This window comes from Melampsora larici-populina, assembly GCF_000204055.1.
Source record: "Melampsora larici-populina 98AG31 unplaced genomic scaffold MELLAscaffold_6, whole genome shotgun sequence".
Taxonomy (NCBI): Eukaryota; Fungi; Basidiomycota; class Pucciniomycetes; order Pucciniales; family Melampsoraceae; genus Melampsora; species Melampsora laricis-populina.
In genome coordinates, this window is record NW_006768770.1 from 1,438,017 (window position 1) to 1,458,202 (window position 20,186).

Genomic DNA, 20,186 nt, shown 5'->3' on the forward strand with positions numbered 1-20,186 from the left:
GCAAATTTATGTCACACATCTTTTGCACAAGCTTGGGGTCCAGCTGCCATCTTGGCAAGATAAATTCTTGTGCTTCGACTTGGAGAAGACTTTCAGAGTGCCAACGTACCACTGTTCAAATAGGACCTACACATCCACTCCGTTTATTATCAGTAATTCACAATATTTTTGACTTGAGGAAGCACAAGGGTCTGTTTGGATTATTTAAACCAGTGATTGAAATCCTTAATTCATCCAAGAACCAATTGTGATCACCATACTGTTGAAAATGTCAAAGACGAGCTAGAGGAATTATGTATTGACTTGGTAGACCATATGTAAGGGAGCAGAAAGTGAAAACAAATGTACCTACCACAGCATGTGTTTCAATGTCAGGAAAATTATACTCTTGTTCTAAATATGTTATCCTATCCTTTCCCCAAGCCTTATCTCTTAAACATCCTTGCCTTTGTAATGTAGACAACACTCAACGGCAGTTAGACTTTCCATTATATTAAGAAAGTAATGATTTCTCTTTGAGCAAAGAACTTCAGGTTATATGTAGGACTTCAAGGTTTTAAGACTCAAACGTATCTAAAGTGCCCGAGTTTCTAGCTTCGAGTGATGAAGTCTGAAGTGTGGCGGAACTCGGGAAGTGGAGTATGTACATAGGTCCCAAAATCTGGGATAGCTTGAGTTTGTGCAACCTTACCGCATCCTTGATCTGGCACTGAAATGGCGAGGAATCGGCGCGTTTAGAGTAAACCCTTACCAAGATACTTGACTTCAAAGATGAGAATTATTCCTGCATGTCTTCTTGTACATCCTTTACTGCCTGTGAGCTAATCCTTCTGTCCCTGTTGTCTATTGGGAATAAATGTCCCATCATGATGTTTAATACAAATCTTATCCAGGTCATCTTGCTGATTAAAGTACCCATTTCCCTACTGTGTACCTTTCCTCAGGCTCTACCAGCAGGATCGTTGCAAATTCCTTATCTCCTCCGTTGCTTTCGTGATATGTTCCATGGCGTAATCCAAACAAAATGACAAAACATATTGAGCAAGCCTATTTTGTGAGTGTGGTGTTGAGCCTTTCTGACGCCCACCGTCACATGATTTGAAATTTTGTAGCTTAAAAATGATCATGAGTTCATGTGAAAGTCAAGAATGACGTAAGTATGAACAGAATTGGTTTTTGAAATCAGTGAGATCTGTGACAGGTAGATGATGAATGTGTGACAGATGAGGTTGTCATATAAACCCCGATGCAGTCATTGAATGATCACCCAACCTGGAATTGTTTCCCTCTCATCTTTGAACACTTTGTGAACGAACCTATCTCCCTTTGTCACAGTCAATCTCGCTGACCAGTTCATGCTCATAGACCCATCTCATTTCACCCATTAGAATATTCGTTGCTATTGAGTACACCAATCCTAAGCATCACAAAACCTCAAATCGATAGCAAAGATGGGCAAACCATCGATTGCATTGATCTCTAGCATCTTGCTCTTTTGCTTGCATTTCACTCAACAAGAACTACCTCCCAGTTCACCTAGGAAATCTATCAACTTTGGTCCCAATGACCTCTCTGAGCATCACCTCCACACCTCTATCTTCTCTACAGTCTCCCAATCTGATCGCGCCCACGCCGATCGACTTACCAACTTGATCTCTTTCAATTCTGGTCCCCTCGTTTCTCAGTTTGCTCGCTCTGCTGCCAGCTTTTCAAAGTCGAAAGAAGTCAATGACCTCAAGCAACTTGGAATTCAGATCGCCTCGGAATTTATCTCGCACACGCATCCGTCTCTCACTTTCAAACTCACCTCGGCTTACATTTCGAAGCACACCAATGTTCTTCATTGTCACTTTGTTCAAACGCTTCCTATTGGCCCGGATAATGAGTTTGGTTCGGTCTCGAACGCGCTAGCCAACTTCAACCTCGATGTCAATCCCCGCTCCAAGACATTTGGTCATATTTTGAGTTATTCGGACTCTTTCCATCCAGTTGATTCGGCTCAGCACCACGTTGACCCTGAACACGGCCGACCGATCAACATCCATCATTACACCACTCTCATTGCTGAGAAGAGTACCAAGAACCGGGGCTCTAAACCTTGTGAAGAACTTCGCCAAAAATTCGCTCGCGCTATGGACACCGCTTCGCACGAGTCCCTCAGTTTCTCCGATAAATCGCAACAAGTCTTCAATGTGATGTCTTCGCCTACATCAAAGCGCCTTCTCGCGCAGTTCAGTGAAAGCGAATTGGTTGAGATCGCCGAGTGCCATTTATCAGACGAGCTCCCTACTGACAGCCACTTGAGTGATAGCTCACATCGCGCCGCGGCTTCCAGCGTGGTCGACCCTCGATTGGCCCTCATCAGTTTTTTAACTATGGCTGCCGATAAAGCTACCGAAACTCATCTTCGTTCCATGTCAATTGACGACCTAGTAAACTCTATCGAAATCTCGGCTCCGAGCCATTTCAAAAGTGGCCCCAACACGCACGCAGTACATCTTTTGAACGCTCCTGGAGCCCTTTCATCGGATGAACCCACTAGTGCTGAGTTGGCTTGGCTCAGCGTTGACCATCCCCATGTCAATGATGCTCGCGAATTGCAATTGGTCTGGCGCTTTGAATACCGAAGTAAGGACAACTGGTACGAAAGCTACGTCGACGCAACTCGTCCCGGATTAATCCCCATGGTTGTAGATTGGGTTAAAGACTTTCGACCTACTTCGTGAGAACTGAACTTCCTCATTGAGTGTTCCACCTGATGCGCTCATCTGATACATACTCATTTTTCCGTTGCAGTGACACAGCCGAGACGTACGCCGAACACTTGACAATGTCTGCAGCAATCGTCAAACAATTCCAAGACCGACCTGCGCATACCATCAGGGCACCGCTCACCAATTTGGCTAATGCTCCTGCTGCCTCTGTCGCCGAAGCTCGTCCGGCCACTTACCGAGTATTCCCTTGGTCAGTAAATGATCCGACTGAAGCCAAGCGCAAAGTGGTCGAAGACCCCTCAGACAGTTTTGCTTCCCCAATGGGATGGCATTCTATCCCAACTCCTGACCACGTCAACGCCCAGGATATCAGCCGTCTCACCTCTGGGTGGTCAACACTGATCAAGCATCACGGGCTCGTGGCCACTGATACCCGAGGGAACAATGTCTTTGCGCAAGAAAACTGGGAAGGCCTTGACAACTGGGAGGCAAATTATCGTCCCAATGGGACTGATGACCTATGTTTTGAATTCCACTTGGGATGGAACAAGACTTCTCACGCCGATGAGCACGGTCATATCGAACCGAAGACTTATATTGATGCAGCAGTCAGTGAATTATTCTATACCTGTAACAAAGTAAGCTGTTTCTTCTTTGTTGAGTTTTTAGAGAGATAGAAGTGTTTTGGTACATGTTTGGCATTCTGATGCAGCAAGCTGAATGTTTATATTTGTTTTATCAGTTCCATGACTTGACACATCGATATGGCTTCGACGAAGGTATGCCGAGGACTATCACGTAGTAACGCTCATGTATCGCGTGTCTAATGTATATCCCTGTTGGGCGCGTTCACAGAATCCGGTAACTTTCAAGAGCACAACTTTGGTCGTGGTGGCAGAGGTGGAGATGCAGTCATTGCGAATGCGCAAGATGGTTCAGGCTGTAAGCATTTCCATATGCATGGTTGCCAATTTCGCATATACTCATCTACGCGTCTCTGAATCTCACGTTTTAGATAATAATGCGAATTTCGCCACACCACGTGAGCCGTGATCCTCTCAATCCTTGTTGCGATGTGTGACTGATGCACAATTCTATCTTTCAGCTGATGGGAGACGCGGTCAGATGCGCATGTACATCTGGAATGGAGCCGAACCATGGAGAGATGGTGACCTTGAGGCTGGTATCGTAATTCATGGTGAGTCAACTGCAGGCCGATACATACGGCGCGGCACTGACAATCTCAAGTTGAATTGTTGTAGAATATTCGCACGGTGTCAGTACCCGATTGACAGGTGGTCCTGCTAATAGTGGATGCTTGGGCTGGGGTGAGGCTGGCGGTATGGGTGAAGGTCAGTCTCACATCTTCCATGATCTCATAATCCACCTGCGAAATTCTGAGAATTTTTTTACAGGATGGGGTGATGCTTTGGCGACTCTCATCAGGATGCACGAGGCCGAACCCGTCGACTTCACCATGGGTGAATGGGCTAGCGGTGTCAAGGGGGGTATCAGGAAATACAAAGTATGTTTCATGGGCACACTCGTGAAATCTCAAGTTGCTGACGCTCGCTTTCAATATCTATCCTCAATTTATCCACTGTAGTATTCCCTGAACAGTACTGTCAATCCTGAAACCTACAAGACTCTTGACAAACCCGGCTATTGGGGAGTTCATGCGATTGGTGAGGTATGGTGCGAGATGTTGTTTACCTTGGCAGAGGCTTTGATTGAGAAACACGGATTTGAATCGAACTGTGAGTAACATTAGTACCACTCTCACTTTTTTGTTGGCTCTTGATGCTAACGGCGGCATGTCATCCAGTGTTCCCCAACGACGAGCCCAGCAGTGACTTTTTCAAGCCATCGCACAAGACCGGAGAACGAGTCGTGCCTCGCCGCGGTAATACGCTTTTCTTCCAATTGGTTCTCGATGGGATGAAAATTCAAAGATGTCGTCCAACTTTCATGAATGCGAGAGACTCCATCATTGAAGCTGACGAGGTCTTGACCGGCGGAGAAAACAAATGTGTGATCTGGAAGAGTTTTGCCAAACGAGGACTAGGCAAATCGGCCAGTGTGGTGGGTGGAACTCCATGGGGTGGCGGAATCCGTAAAGAAGATTATTCGGTCCCTGTCGGAGTGTGCTAAAGACTTTTCTGACTTGTCTTGAATGGTTTCATTCTAAGACTGCTCTCTTTACTGCCCCGTATTTCCTTCGCTTATCGTCTCTGCCTGTGTAGTTTTAGACTTTGTAAGTAGATGTGCGTGTGAAAAAGGATGCTTCAGAGTTTAGTGATGTACGTTGTGTGCATTCATAGCATCTCTTTCCTTCCGCTTCAGTATTTTTTTCTACTATTTTCTCTTTGTAAGTTGTTAGGAATGCAAGTTGTTGTCACAGTAGAAGTATCAACCAGTTGATTGAGAATATTGTTGAGTGATTGGTCCTGCATCACTTGTGCTATAGTTGATCCGGCAGATTCCAAAGCCAAACACGGCATGCAAGTGAGCGGCTCAAATGTTACGTGTATGTTGTCCAGATATCTGGGGTCTTAAAAACCTTGCGCAACACATTATCAGAATACAATCCTCGACCTCGGGCTGAGATTATAAAGATGTGAGAAGTTAAATGGGCTCATCTCTGTTTCAGGTTGGTTTGCTTTTGTTTGCAAAAGGTTTGTTCTTCATATGCCTCGAGTGCAAGAGGAGTCAATGTCAAAATAAAGGTTAAACCTTTATACACATTTGCAATGCAAGGTTCCTTCTAAGGTCCTTGGCTCAACTAAAATTGCGGGCGCACATCACTAATCAATGAAGACAAAAATGTTTACATAATTCAACATAAAGTTCAATCAATTAGTTTTGAAGGTGTTACGTGTGAGGAAGTGGTGCTTTGATTATGATTGGCTAAGAAAGCATTTAGAAGAGACGGTGGGCTTCGTGGCCTCCTCAGGATTTAAAGTGGATCTTGAAAGTCGTTCTTCTGACTATCATCGCTCCAAGAATCATGTTAAATCAAAACCATCCTTCGACATTTCTCTTCAGTCAATTATGTCTTGTACCACTTCTTCATACCTGAAATCCACAGCTCCCATAGATGATATGTAAGTCATTGTAGGTGTCATTCAATTACACATGAGAAACATTTGCGGTGTATGTCTGACTTCTGCAAATCCCGCAGGTGCCATTTCACGATCATCATGTGGCAGTGCCAGCAGTCTTCCATGAAGGCACAGCTTACTTTTTAGATTTCCCCCTCCAGGCTTTGGGTATATATACAAAACTTGTAGTCAGCAAGCAGGAAACAGCTCCCGCCGGTTTCGTGTTTCCCAACCGCCAAGGTTTTTACTTTACAGGTGCACACAAGACTTGAATAAAATGATCTTTGGGTTCTCGATGGGACTTGAAGCAAGGCATGAAAAGGTTTTGGAAAGCCGCTCAGACACAATTATCAACCAAAAGATTCTGCGCCTCGCAGTGCAGAGGATGAGTACCAAAGGATCCAATCGCGGTGGTTGGCGTGGTGAAGATTTGAAGAAAGATATAAGTGCCGACCAAATCTTGTTGCCTACGTACCATCTTCTATTAGGTTAATGGAAGAATTCATTGGCAATCCATATTCCAATATCATGTCTTTGCTAGCTTCTGAAGGTATGTCAAAAAATGTTGCCGCAAATGAATTTATGTTCAGAAATCTCTGCTACTCATAAAACACCGGAGACCTGCAGAATCCAATTTGCTGCGAGCAAAGCGTTCTTCAATCATTGCTTATAGAATGGTATGACTTGGCCAATCCACGTGGACCGGCAGAAAGGAGATGACGTTTTCAGAATTGTCAGCTGTTTGATTGTGTAAACATGTACATCGTTGGCCTGACTAGTTTGAAACCTTGAACTCGCAGAATGGACGCGGACAGGCTGCTCGGATTTTGAAGCTGTCTCGAGGAGGTATCCAACTCACCAAGGAGCAAGAAGTCAAAGGCTTGAGGTGTTCGTCAACTTAGCTCGCCAAGCAACTGTGTCTATTCTCGAGGTTGAAACGAGATGCGGAATCAAGCTGTGCTCTTGTGCACAGCGTCATTAATGATTTCAGAGTCTCTGACATCGATCTCGCGGATGATACCCGTCTTGTTTCTTGTCTAACTCGAGTGTGCAGAAATGGACTGCGTGAGGGTTCCTTATATAAGTCAGAATCCTTGCCACTAATTCATAGAGATCTCATCAAGTTTTCTGTAGCCTAAGGAACGACAACGATTTTCCGCATTCATTTTCCAAATCATCACAACTTGAAATGCTTTCCACATTGAGGGTCTTGCTCTGTCTCATCAGCGTAGTAGCCTATGCTAGCGCGCGCGTAGCAGAACCTGCCACATCGACTGCTAATACTTCCAAGCTCGAGAAACGTGGAGGATTGAGTAAGTCTCTGGATCTCATTCGAGGTGCTGATTGCTATTAAATTTGATTTTGTGCCTTGCATTTTACAAAATGAAAGTATGTCATTTTATGAGCGCGCGCAAGGGATGTAGAATGGGAATAAGTGACTGCTGTGACATTTGTTGCACAAAGTAAGTGCTGATATTATTCAATTTGGTCACTCTTATTGAGCTGTTTCATTTCCCACAGAGTCAAAGTCGGAACCGCAGGCCCTGGCTGGGCTGAAGACTGCCGTTGCCCCACATACCAACACGTTATCGTCACTTCCGGCCCCACTGTTGTTACACCAGCTTCAACCACTTATGTCACACCTGCAACTGTGACGGCGCCTCAAACTCAGACTTATGTTACTCCGGTCACTTACAACACGCCAGTGACTTACACCACAGTTTATCATTAAGCCGATCCCACACCAGCTTTTCTGATCCACGCGGTTCCGTCCACGATGACAGGGAATGACGCAAAGTCTCGTAAAACAGCTTAAATTCTTTTCAGAAATGCTTTCTTCCTTTGTTGCACAGTTTATGTGACGCTGCACGAATCATCCGTTGTCAAATTTCATGATTTCCATATCCGCTTGTGTTTGTCCTAGGTGTCTTCTCAACTTTTGCAGAGACCAACTTGCAAATAGATTACACTCAAGGCTATCTTGACTCATGTATAACATTGCAATTTCCATTCCTACCTGCATCTATTACTCCCTTTTCCAGAATCCGAGACCCAAATCTACCAAGGAGTTCCTGCGGTAAACGAAATTTTCTTAGGATGAAAGCCAATCCATACAAGAGGCCACGATGAGAGATAAATCAGATCATAACTAGAGTAAATACTGCACGTAATGTTTCATACAAGAGGTCGAGATCTCTGGTGTTTCTGTCAATTTATACATTAGTCAACTTGATACCGATGGGTTTAGGGATGACTGTGAACATATGATTTTAAGTGAAACAAGACTGCATGAGAGACCGAAAAAGTAGTAGATAAAGCATACTCTGGTTCTTAGAAGCAGCCCCTTGAACGTTTGCTGTGTCTACGTCTTTCTTCTTCAACAACACCTGTTATGCCAAGTTTTATGTAAAAAGTTTAATGAGAAAATAAAGAACTACTCTATCATACCATTTCTCGACCGTATCAGCTTCCTCTTTCTTCTATACATCACACATTTGATACTTCTGATAGTTTTCCGTTTCCCATGTCTTTTGCTTCCAGCAGTCACTTTTAGTCTACAGGTACTACTACAGCTTCAGCTTTGAGAGGGCAGGATAGTATCTAGCCTCTTGGTACACCAGGTCCAAGGCTACGGTGTCCTCACAAACTGCAAGAGATTTGGGCCTCAGGTGCAAGATTCTTCAATTCCCAACCCACTGCACAAGTCTCTCTGGTATTACACTCCAAAACCAAATTGTGGATACATTTAATGATAGATATACAATTCCATTCCAGCTGAAAACACGAAAAAGGTGTGTGATATCCTAATAGGTTTTTGGTTGCAAGACAGGGCGTGGAAAATTGGAAGTAAGGAGAAAGCGGGACGACGTAGAAAAATCGATAAAGATATGATGTGATCAGAGAAGCCAATCTTCACACTGGAACCATGGATGTGGTATTTTGGGTATTTTGGATTGGAATGGCGCACAAAGAATAGAACACGGCAAAAGTCAAGTCCAGCAAAATGCCAAAATAGGTTGGCACGCGTAGATAACTTCATACTGAGAAAATGAGTCTTCACTCATCTTGGTTTCTTTTTAAGCTACAACTACTCCACGTCTCATGTATGTTTCATTGTTTATCCAATCAATGCAATTTCCACAAAAAGAAGTAAGGGCTAGGGATTGTCAAGTTCAAAAATACGCATGTACACATAATAATGTTGTGGATTGACCTTGGCAGACGGCAGACCCAAAGCAGAAATTACTCGGTGTGACCGGGGCACTGGGATCCGATTAATCCTGGCAGAGCCCGAGCCCGACAGCTGCCTCAAGTACCGCGACTTGCTGCCAGAGTTTGTCAAGAGAAACGATTGAGTTTTCGGAGTTTTTTGCTGAGCTGAAGTTCAAACTTCCCCCCTAACTTAAAGGCACCTCCTCAACTTCATCCTTCAGCACGCGATTAAACGCGATTTGAAATATTTCGATTCATAAATACACCAGACTTTAGTCTTGCATCGCCCCTCCGACATCTTTTGATTGCGGCTTTGAGCCCTCCTGCACCTGAACAATTCACTCGCAAGCTCTGCGTTCTCTCAAATCAAACATACCAAAAAGATCGACATGTTCTTCGCACCTGATATGCTCTCTAAGCGGGGTCCGCTGGCCAAGGTCATTATAGCTCCATTCTCTCAATCCTCAATGTTTGAAAGCGCTTTACTAAATTTATCTGCACCCTGGTCAATAATTCATTAGGTGTGGCTGGCGGCTCATGTGGAGAAAAAAGTCTCGAAGACTCAAACTCTTCAAACTTCAATCCCTAGTACTGTCACCGTCATACTTGATCCTGGATCTACCTCGACTCAGTCTGATGGATCAGCACCCCCGCTTGCCCTCCGTCTTTCTGGGCAACTCTTGCTCGGTATAACTCGGATCTATGGCAAACAGGCTAAATATCTCCTTGAAGATTGTTCTGAGGCCTCTGACCAGATTCGGGCCGCGTTTCGCGCTGCGCTCACCGCAAAGATTGGTGGGGCAGATCGTACAGGAATTGATATGTTGCCTGAAGGCGGAGATCCCCAAAATGCTATCAATTTAAGAACAACAAGGCGGAACGTGTTCGACTTTGAGCTGGAGTTTGGGGGCGACTTTGACGGGTTTGGTGATGCATGGGAAGCTGACCAGTTCCTTGATCCCGAAAGCCAGCGTCCAGCGGCTCGGACAACTGCGAATATCGCGGATATAACCTTGCCTGAACACGATGGAATGATGCATAGTGGTGCACGGTATGGGGACGTAGGCGATGCTATGGATCTTGATCTGGGGTTAGGTGCCTCAGGTGGTCTTCAAGACTTTGGTGATGAGGCTGGTCTCGACCTCGGCCTCGATTTCGATTTCGATCAGCCTACCGAAATTGATGGGGGCAACCAGACAACAAGAGGTACCAAACGGCGCGCACCGGATGATGAGGATGAAGAAGGACTTGCGAACCAAACTATCGATTCGGAAGTCGGACGAGACGCACCAGGCATATTCGACCGTCGCAGTGCGCGAGATTCTTTGGCTTTGGATCAAAGTGACATACATCTCAGTGATAAGATGGATGGTCATGGCGGTAGCGTGGTCGATGGTGATATCACTATGGACCTTGATCCAGGATTTGAAAATACGGGGTTTGCAGGCGCTGAAGACACTTTTGCTGGGCCTGGCTCTGACCCGGGCCTTTTTGGCCTTGACGGTAAGGATACATCAGCTTTAACTGACTACCCAAGGCTCACCTTTCATATGCCTGAATACGCGCATTAAATTCAGGCTTGTATCTCATATTTATTGTCGCTTCATTTCGTTTAATTTCCAGGTGATCGCACACCCCAAGCGCATCGATCACGCGAACACACACCAACCCCTCATCCTCAGGCGGAAAACCAGAATCCGCTGCTCGGTTCCATTGAGGTCACTCCGCGAACCTCACATCGCCTTGCTCAGCTACAATCTCCTATCCGTCCTGCTGGTGCTGGGAATGATGCTCTACCATCCGAAGGCACGGCAAAGAAACCACCCACGAAGAAAGCGAAGACCCAACTAGTCGACACAGTTACAGAACTGGAAGGAAATGGCTTGGGTCGAACCGGCGGAATGGGCTCTCAAGGTGGAAGTCAGAACATGGGTGCTACAACATCTCGAGCTGACAAGATCGCAGCTGGTCTTTACCTCGAACCCAACTACTTGCCCAAGAATCGATATGAGCTTGCTTGCCTTGAAATCCGCCTGAACCCTCGCCAAAATCGCTATTTGCCGAAGACGGTGACCGAAGGTGGCTCACAATGGCTACTAGCTGCACCTCCTGGAATTTGTGCAGAGTTGACAGACTTGTTCAAGTTTCCTGCACCAGCTGCCCATGCACCAACACGAGCCGGGCGAAGCCGATTACTCGAAGATGACCCTGTAAGGGGAGATACCGAGCAAGGCCAAATGACGAGGAGTAGAAGTATGGAGAGTGAATTGGGCAGACGGCGCGAGGAGGGACTGGGAGAAGTGAGTGGATTTGACGAAGGGCCCTCGAATATCACGTTTGATGGGGTTGAGGGCGAAACAACCGGGATGATGATGGGTCTGGAAGATGGGCAAATGTTCGAAGAGGAGTTCAGGTTTGAGATGCAGAGTAATCCGGATCAACCATTAGATGACGCTCAGTCGAATCCACGAAGGTCACCTACTGCGGCCGTAGAAGAAGTGTCCCGACCTGCTCGAGCGGAGGGAGAGTCCTCGTTGCTCGATTTATTTGATGAACTATCTGACACCCAATTAACACAATCTAGTATTAAGGAGAGTTCAACCCAAGATGGTTCTAAGGGCTCTACAACCAAATGGAGTAAAAATACTGTCAAGGCTTTGAAGGTGTTGAAAAGCCAATTCGTCGAACATGATGAAGAAGACCTCAATGAAGAGGGTGGAAATAAAAAGATCAGCTTTGAAAAAGTATCTGAGAAGGTCGGTTTTTTTTTGTCAGAGGATATTCAGGATGTTTGTATCTTGTTGAAATGTCGAGATATTGATTTCTCTTCGTATGCGGGTCATGTTGAATCTAGGCTACGAAACGAGCAGCATCAAGCTTCTTCTTTGAGCTGCTGGTACTCACTACAAGAGATTGTTTGAAACTGGAGCAGACTCGACCATATGGACCTATCGAGGTTGAAAAACAGGATCGACTTTGGGAAGTGATGGAACAGGAAGCTATTTAATCGAACCGCTCAGTATCTTGTCTTGAAAACATGTATGTGAATAGAAATCGAATCTTCTTGTGTTGTATCAATCTTTTGTCACGGTATTTTATATCTCTCTCTATGTTGTTATATCTTTCTTTGTGGGATTTGGCAGTTATCATTGTTTCACAGCACTTGTAGATCTGGCTATCTTGGTTGATAACATGGATGGAACATGGTCGACAGTGGATAATTTTCTTAATAACGGAGACGTCTTGTGATATCTGTCTGATCAGCTAGCTTCTCTGAGACCGAGTGATTCTTGTTATTGAATTGTTTTCATTCCGTGTCAGTGTTTGAGAATTGAACCCCAATGCCAGATGAAAGCTATTCCTCAGTTAGGCTTGTGGCTTCTATCTGATGCCTGCAGCAGTCTACTTTGGAGACATAACGCACGCTGAGGCCTTCTTCTGTGCTTCTCCCAACTCCGAATACCCCTACACTCGTCAAGATCGTCACAACGTCACGAGTACATACATGTATATTTCATAAATTAGTGTTCAAAGCAATTGTAGGGCGTTTATACATTGGCCTAAGTCACTTGATCAAGCAGAGTGGGGAGTAGAAGCCTTCAAGATATATTATGAGCTTCTAGATATCCATCAAATTCCAATCAAAGAATCAGACTACCTTGATTCGCAGGAAGAAGGAAAATTGAGGATCTAGCCATCCCGATTAGGCATAAATTTTACATGTTCCCTTCTACAAACAACAAGTGAGATTGATTGTCTATTCAAAATTTTGTTCTCGATTTTTGCATCGAGCCTTGTTGAGGGAGATAGGTGCACAGTGTCACAGTGCACTTGATCTTTTCTTTTCTTTGTCCCTTTTGTTCCATTTCCCGTTCTTAGGGCATGTATGCGTTTTCTTACTAGGTTTTTGGAGTCTAGTAATACTTGTGGGGGGCATAGTCCGCCGCCCACTGATGTTGTACAGGCTGCCTGCACGGTAAGCGTTGGGGTGGGAGGGAAAATCAATCAAGATATCTTGGATCTTTTGCTCAACTTGACAAAGTTTTTTGCCGAGATGACAAACTCGCCAAAAACGCTTTATCAGCTCGGCCTGGCGGCGTGTGGGCTTAGTCAAGTTTGCTGTTTTGTGCCTGTGGTCTTGAACTTCATTGCCAGGCTTGGTTTGATGATAATTGGTGCGCCTATCCTGAATTCTAAGTTTTGACAGCCTGGCGCAAATGAAGCCTACCTCTTCAGTATTTTTTGCGCCGCACCCACATTCTTAAACTTGACATTATTATCTCATCTCAACACTTGATTTTATATATTTGAATTCATTTCACCTCACCAGATCATGGCACTATAACGCTTTCAATTTTGGAACAAAAGGTAATTGATTGGTGAGGTTTGTTTCTATCCTGCTTCACCTTTCATTTGGTGTTCAAAGTTCTGGAGACAGTTGACCTTTCAGGATCATCAAAGTCTACCATCTTAGATCTTCAAGAGAAACTCATAGCATCATATACGAGCATGCCCAATGATCAACAAAGATCACGAGAGGCGAGGGAGACTTTATATCAAAATTCTGTTGCCGTTCCTTCGAGGCTTTCTTGGTTGAGGATTTGCTGTCACGGGCGTCATGACACTCACACATGGCATCCTTCTTTTTTTCCAGAAGCTTAGCTGAGTGCTAGACTTTGGAACATTATTCTTAAAAATCAAATATCAAGATGGGAAGATGGTAGCGCTCACTCAGTAACTTGGGTCGGGAAGTAAAGACTAAGATCACTTCTCATCAAAAATTTAACATCTATGCACACTAAGGTCTCTATATTTATGAAAAAGAACCAATGTCTTCGACGCGGGTACAGAATAATTTAAATGATTACTGTGCTCCTTCAACAACATTTGGCAATGTACCTGCTTGCCTCAAGTTCTTGTTATATAGACCTTTGTTGCCAACTTCCTATAGAGATTCCTCAAGCACGGTCTTTATTTCCCTTTGCCTCGTTGCTTGCCTTAAGTCTGGCTGATCGACAATTCGGACCCGTTTCTAAGCAGAAGTCTCCGGGATCGACGAGATTTTGCCAATCTAGATACGCTGTGTGTTTCTTTATGAGCTGGGAGTCTTCTATATCCACAACATCAGTCGGAACACCGTCTTGTACGAGTTTCAAACTGGGCAATTCATTTTTTGAAATGACTGTTCCTTGGGGTGATGTAATCAGTGACGCTTCTGATGGATGACCAATATTAAAGATTCAGTCAAACTGACAGTATTCTGATGCAAATTGAGACCCGTCCGATTTGATGGCCAATTTGATAATCAGCGCAATGAGTGCAGTACCAAGGTCCGTGGCGAGCTTTCTCCGCGACGGCGAACACGTTGAAAGTTGTGTGGGTTTGAGCTGCACCTTCGATTGGGAAGCAAAACTCCGCAAACCTATTGTTATTAATCTGGATCAGTAATGTCGCTGTTATTCATGTTATATTTATTGATTAAAACATCTGCCCAAGCTTACCATCTGTTGAAGCCTGACGAGTGTTGAAGGGCGCAGAAGAGGCACGTGTCTTCATAGTTATCTCTTGATTTTTAAACGAAGGCGCTTGGTTGGATGGAGAACGCTGGAGTCCCAAGGAGCATTTTTGTAGTGGTCTAGACATCACAAGCCCTCCTGTCAAGGCCATGAAGATACACATCCACCTATTGGAACATCCTGTCAGAAACATGGCAAAACAGCTGGATGGCCGATCGAGGCTTGGTTTTTGATGTTGGTCGGGTATGTATGTACAACAGACTTTGATGTAAAGATGGCACCACACGAAATTGACGATGTTGGTATTAGAAGGAGATTTGATTGACGGAGAACAAAGAGGAGATTGTGACTCGCAACAGGGGATTGCCTTTGCACCAACGAGATAAGCCAAGTATGTATAGCCCTTCATCCCACTTGGACATCTTTAGACACGTTACAAGTTGTGATATCAAAGGATTGTGCTTCCGGAGTCACTGTGTGAAACGCTTACGTGCCGCCGGCAGCCGGGTGGTATGTGAAGGCTCAGAAACGCGTAGAGGCGAATCACAGACTTACAAGTCCCAGCTTGCGCATCACGACATCACTCCGCCAATGTTCATGAGCGGTCCCAGAATCGAGCTCACTTCTACAAATTGAACAGAGCCAGGGAAAAAAGCCAGTGACTGCATACTGCGGGCCACGTTGTGGTTAGTTGCAGGAAAGTTTGCTTGATCCATATTTCATCCATTGGAAGGTGATGTCATTTATGTACTATACATACATTGCTCAAGACATTTTCCTATCGACTTCAATACACCCAAAAAAACGGTGAACAACACTCTGCTACTTGATTGGCTCCTTGAAACAACACATCTTGTTATGAAAACGCAGTTTGTTAACACTGACAAAATGATTCATGATCATTCGAGATTCACCATTAATTCACACTAGGCACATTGTGTCACATTGCATTTGGGGTTGCAACACATTGTCGCTGCCCACACCAGCTGCCAAATTTGGCCACAGCGGCTCGCTGTGTCCTGCAACATCAAGTCCGCTAACGGGTCAGGTGCAACATTTGAATATGCATAGGCAACATTTCACCCTTTGGCTGCAACACTCTGATGGCAACAAATCCTCAACCCATTACATCATTGATCACGCCTATTTTTTCACCTTCATGAAAGAATAACTCAACCAACCTCAGGATGTCCCATCTACAGCCAATAAGACCTTCCAACTCCAAGAAATTTACAACCGTATTTCCACATCAGGTGAGCACTGCAATACCAAATGGTGACACTAGCCAAAAAACAGTGGAGTTTCTCCAAAGATTCACCTTCAAGCTACCACCCAGATCTGGTCAGTATTTGGATTAGAGGCTTGGCTCAAAGGTGTCAAACAAATTGAAATTTCAAAGCGCCAAAGAAATTTCAAGGATCAAACTTAAAAGAGTTTGTTTGTATTACAATTTGGGTCAGAACCTATGTTTCCTCACAGATAAACTCTTGGAATTCTATATAGAGAGTGATATTGCTTTTCTTGTCTTCAACTCACTGGTTCTATCTTACTCATACTCAAATTCAACTTCACCGTTTTATTCTGCACAATCTTCCAAATTTCTCAAATTCTTCATTTTCATAACTCTTCATTTATCTTCATCATATATCTCTTGACTTACTAATGTATCTCTATGGACAATACCACATCTCTGGCTCCCACATCTACTTCTGCCACACCATCTGAAAATCTCTCTGCTATCATCTCAGATGCTCTGAAGCAACAAGCAAGTCAGTTTGAAGCCATCAAATATCACGACTCAAGTCAGCAATCTGAATGTCACAAAGAATACTACAAAAGAGAAGGCCCCACAGCCAACCTCATCAACTAGCTCTCAGTGTTTCAGCACTCCACCTGCGCGTAAGGTTTCTGATTGCGCCTCTAACTTGAAGTCTACAAAAACCTCAACTCCACATACCCCTACTCCTCTATGCAAGAAACATCTGTTACAAGTGCACAAAGTTGACACTCCCAAAGACTTTAGGTCTTGCAAGATATATGATTTGAATGCTTGAACTCCAAATATGATAGATGACTAACAATTTCTAATGTTGTCTTTCTTCTACTACTAGGCCACACTCTATGTTCACATCAAAATGATGTGGGGTCTCTACAAACAAAGTGACGTTGCCCCAACCCCTGACACAGCCCTTTTAAAGGAGTTCCATGCAGAATTAAACTCTTCTCATATCTCACCACAATGGGCAAGTGCTGGTAGCATTAAAATATGTAAAAACCTCTAACTTGAAACTCCTTACTTGTACTATCAACATAAGAGAATAAGTGAGCCATTCACATAGCCAAGGGGCAGCCCACTTGCTACTCTACACGCTGTGCAATAAAAAATGGTAGATGACAGCTCCCCCAAGGAGTCGAGTCAAGCCAGGTTACCTCAGTTCGGTTTTTACAATCATGCACATTCCCACTTTTTCAATATCAGAAAATACAAAAAATTCTTTCTGTTGATCCATACCTGTTCTCATTTTCACTCATACTAAAAATTCGTATGCTCAGCTATAAAGTATGGAAATGTGGAACATAAAACTTACAAAACTTAGTATTAAAAAATACTAAAGGAAATAGAAAAGAGTGTGTTTGGGTGAATTCCCTAGGCTAAGTGCCTAGGGTAAATAAATTGCTTCAAAAAATAATCCCTACGGGGTGGCCAGCGGACAACATCATAACTACTAAAAACTCAACGCTAATCTAAGATAAAACACTTCTTAAAAACATAACCAAACACCCATAATGATATAAGAAATGAGAAAAAATAAAATAATAAGATAATATCAGGTCTGATTAACAGTAGTCCAAACAATTGGAACAAATACTCCATTACCATAACACAATATCAAAAAAGACACATTACTCGAAGAAAGGGAACTGGGTGGGTGGGCTGTGAAAACTGGATAGGAACTAAAGAGAAAAGAAGTTGGACGGTTGTGAACACAATGGGTAAGATTCGGTGAGATGGTCAACAGCTCGAATGACATCATCTGTAGATGAAGAAGTAAGCAAAAAGGTATCCGATCCGTTAGCAATTACATATGTATTGAAAGCCCAAATTTATCCACATTCCCATCAGTTAATAACTCGTTACCAACAACTAGAAATGTGGAACATAAAACTTACAAAACTTAGTATTAAAAAATACTAAAGGAAATAGAAAAGAGTGTGTTTGGGTGAATTCCCTAGGCTAAGTGCCTAGGGTAAATAAATTGCTTCAAAAAATAATCCCTCTCCGACCCGCCTACAAACCGTATAGCAGAGTGGTGACGTAGGAGAGTTCTTTCAAAAAAACATAAGATAATTTATCAGTATCCAATCATAATGGAGACACCCAAAATCATGGTATAAAAACCAATATAAAATCGAACAATAACCATCACAGAGGTATAAAAATACCATTGACCAGTGATAAAAACTTTTTAAGACAGAGGCCTAAGAACCATTGACCTGTCTCAAGAAACAATGAATCTAAAGACTCACTAAGAAAACGAAACTCTAGATCCCACGTGAGACGCATGTCCAATTACGTGATTCTGATTTTCTGGTAACCGTAACGCAACATGACCTCGGACGTAAATCAAGAAAGCTTCTGACGACCAGCGTCCCACACTTTTAATGTAATCCATATTAGCGCCTGCTTGAGCTAATGCTGTAGCACCACCGGAACGTAATGAATGTCCAGAAAAGGATTTGTCAAAATGACTATGAAAACGTGTTAAAAACCAAGTTCGAGAAGGCGGAATTCCTTCTGACGTTAGAAAAAGTTCTTTCAAAGTTATGTATTCTTCGTCTCTTGCTCGTAAATAAGCTTTCAATAAACCAATCGGACAAGCTGATGAATTGTGAAATTTCTGAATAATAACAGGAGCTCCTAAAAAATTCGTATTGCCTTTTGAATATGGCAAATGATATTGGACAAATTTCTTGCAAAGTGAGAATTTCAAAGATGATCGAAAAATTAATTTCCTAGAGTTGAAAAACTTTTTTGAATCTGGAACTGTTAGTTCTCCTAATCTGTGTAAGCCACCAAAACCCACACCCAACAAAGCTAAAAAGAGTTTATCATCTAAAGAAGAAGATGACTTAGACACAACCAATTCAATATGTTCGACCGTAAGTGGATTTTTTCGAACCACTGGCTTCGAAAAGTTTTTGATACAGAACTTCATCGTGTCCTTGACTTCTTGATGATGCACTTCACATATAACCGTTGGAAATTCTAATCTAAAAATGTAACTGATACCAACTAAATAAATCCTGACCGATCTTGGAGATATCATTCGACTATAACATGTAATAAATTCACATAAGTTTTGTTTATTCGGGATAAAAGGAGAATGAAAATGAGAACAAAATTTTGCAAAGCATCTAAAACCAGATTTGTATTTTTCTAAAGATCTTGGAGCAATAGTCGATTGTCGATCTTGGACCGATAGCTTCCGCAATTCTTCAATACTGATGTTTAACATAACTTTCTTCGATTTGGATTTAGCCATATCCGAGAAGATGGATCAAAAGTATCTAAATTTGCAGCTTGACCACCACAGGAAAGCGAAGTTTCGATGTTCAAATAGTTTATCGACGATACGTTGACTGCATGACACAGGACTTCCAACTTCTCAGGACTTAAAATTGACTTTTGACGTGAAAGAGCGTCGGCTGTTGAATTATTGTCGGCTGAAATGTGCATGACTTTCACATTTGCTCCCGCTTCAACCAACTGTTTGACGCAATGACTAAACAAAGGGCGAACTATCTTGTTAGGTGCATGAGAATTGAACAAATCCACTACATTCCTAGAATCAGAATGTATAAAAATACGCTTAGACCCTCTTGCAATGCCAATTTTAACCGCCGAAATTACCCCTAGCAATTCAGCCCAATAGATGTTTCGCGCCGGAGGTGGTAACACGAAATAATTGCCGATGTTTTGATTAACATCCCAAATACCGATCCCAGTCATGCAAGCGTCGGTATAGAAGTTTTCATCTGCATCCGAAAGATTCCACCTTAACAATTCTAACAATAAAATACCATCACTCTTCTTGAAAAAATCAATTAACCAACGTAAATCTTTTTGATTTTCTTTATTTAGTGGAATCTGAAGAAAGCGATGTGGCTTATTCCCTGATTTTTCATATAGAATTTGCAACGCAAATCTTCCCCATGGCATAGATGTACATGCCCATGACGCGTGTCCTAAAATTGATTGCCAATCTTTTAATGAATGTTTCGGTTTTGAGACAAAGTCTTGAAGTGTTTCTATTAAATGAGTCTTCTTGTCTTGATGTAAGCACATTATCATACTTTCTGAATCTACTATATGACCAATTATTTCCAGTATTGGACCATGTAATTGTTTTTTCCAAACCCATGGAATGCCTAAAATATCAAACAAATTTAGCAATTTCGCTTGAGGAAGAGGAATTAAATGATCCTTGAATTTCACAAAGTGTTTTTTCGAACAAACAGCCCACACGTCATCCATCATATTGTTCATATACTTTATACCAAAAATAAATTCCGCAATCCATAATACTAATGAAAAAACTCCGCACCAGATATGAGGAGAAGCTGATGATCCGAAAGTTAAA

General features: G+C 43.1%; 4 protein-coding genes across 4 annotated transcripts; 3 read left to right on the forward strand and 1 right to left on the reverse strand.

The window, feature by feature from the left end:
- Nucleotides 1–1,277: 1,277 nt before the first annotated feature.
- On the forward strand, nucleotides 1,278–5,165 carry MELLADRAFT_71071 (putative elastinolytic metalloproteinase; the record flags this gene model as incomplete). The annotated part of the gene is made up of 10 exons (XM_007406398.1): nucleotides 1,278–2,722; nucleotides 2,797–3,352; nucleotides 3,457–3,493; nucleotides 3,570–3,656; nucleotides 3,730–3,756; nucleotides 3,820–3,912; nucleotides 3,977–4,066; nucleotides 4,130–4,239; nucleotides 4,321–4,471; nucleotides 4,540–5,165. 10 exons carry the CDS (start codon nucleotides 1,452–1,454, stop codon nucleotides 4,863–4,865), a joined length of 2,748 nt encoding a protein of 915 aa, XP_007406460.1.
- A 927-nt stretch (nucleotides 5,166–6,092) lies between these two features.
- Nucleotides 6,093–7,547, forward strand: MELLADRAFT_103580 (uncharacterized protein; the record flags this gene model as incomplete). The annotated part of the gene is made up of 6 exons (XM_007406399.1): nucleotides 6,093–6,277; nucleotides 6,304–6,365; nucleotides 6,616–6,703; nucleotides 7,043–7,128; nucleotides 7,206–7,278; nucleotides 7,337–7,547. 6 exons carry the CDS (start codon nucleotides 6,093–6,095, stop codon nucleotides 7,545–7,547), a joined length of 705 nt encoding a protein of 234 aa, XP_007406461.1.
- A 1,870-nt stretch (nucleotides 7,548–9,417) lies between these two features.
- On the forward strand, nucleotides 9,418–12,035 carry MELLADRAFT_94547 (uncharacterized protein; the record flags this gene model as incomplete). Its single annotated transcript, XM_007406400.1, has 5 exons — nucleotides 9,418–9,465; nucleotides 9,550–10,531; nucleotides 10,652–11,328; nucleotides 11,380–11,784; nucleotides 11,883–12,035. 5 exons carry the CDS (start codon nucleotides 9,418–9,420, stop codon nucleotides 12,033–12,035), a joined length of 2,265 nt encoding a protein of 754 aa, XP_007406462.1.
- Nucleotides 12,036–13,986: 1,951 nt separating this feature from the next.
- MELLADRAFT_103582 (uncharacterized protein) lies at nucleotides 13,987–14,695 on the reverse strand (the record flags this gene model as incomplete). Its single annotated transcript, XM_007406521.1, has 2 exons — nucleotides 13,987–14,243; nucleotides 14,530–14,695. 2 exons carry the CDS (start codon nucleotides 14,693–14,695, stop codon nucleotides 13,987–13,989), a joined length of 423 nt encoding a protein of 140 aa, XP_007406583.1.
- Nucleotides 14,696–20,186: the final 5,491 nt, after the last annotated feature.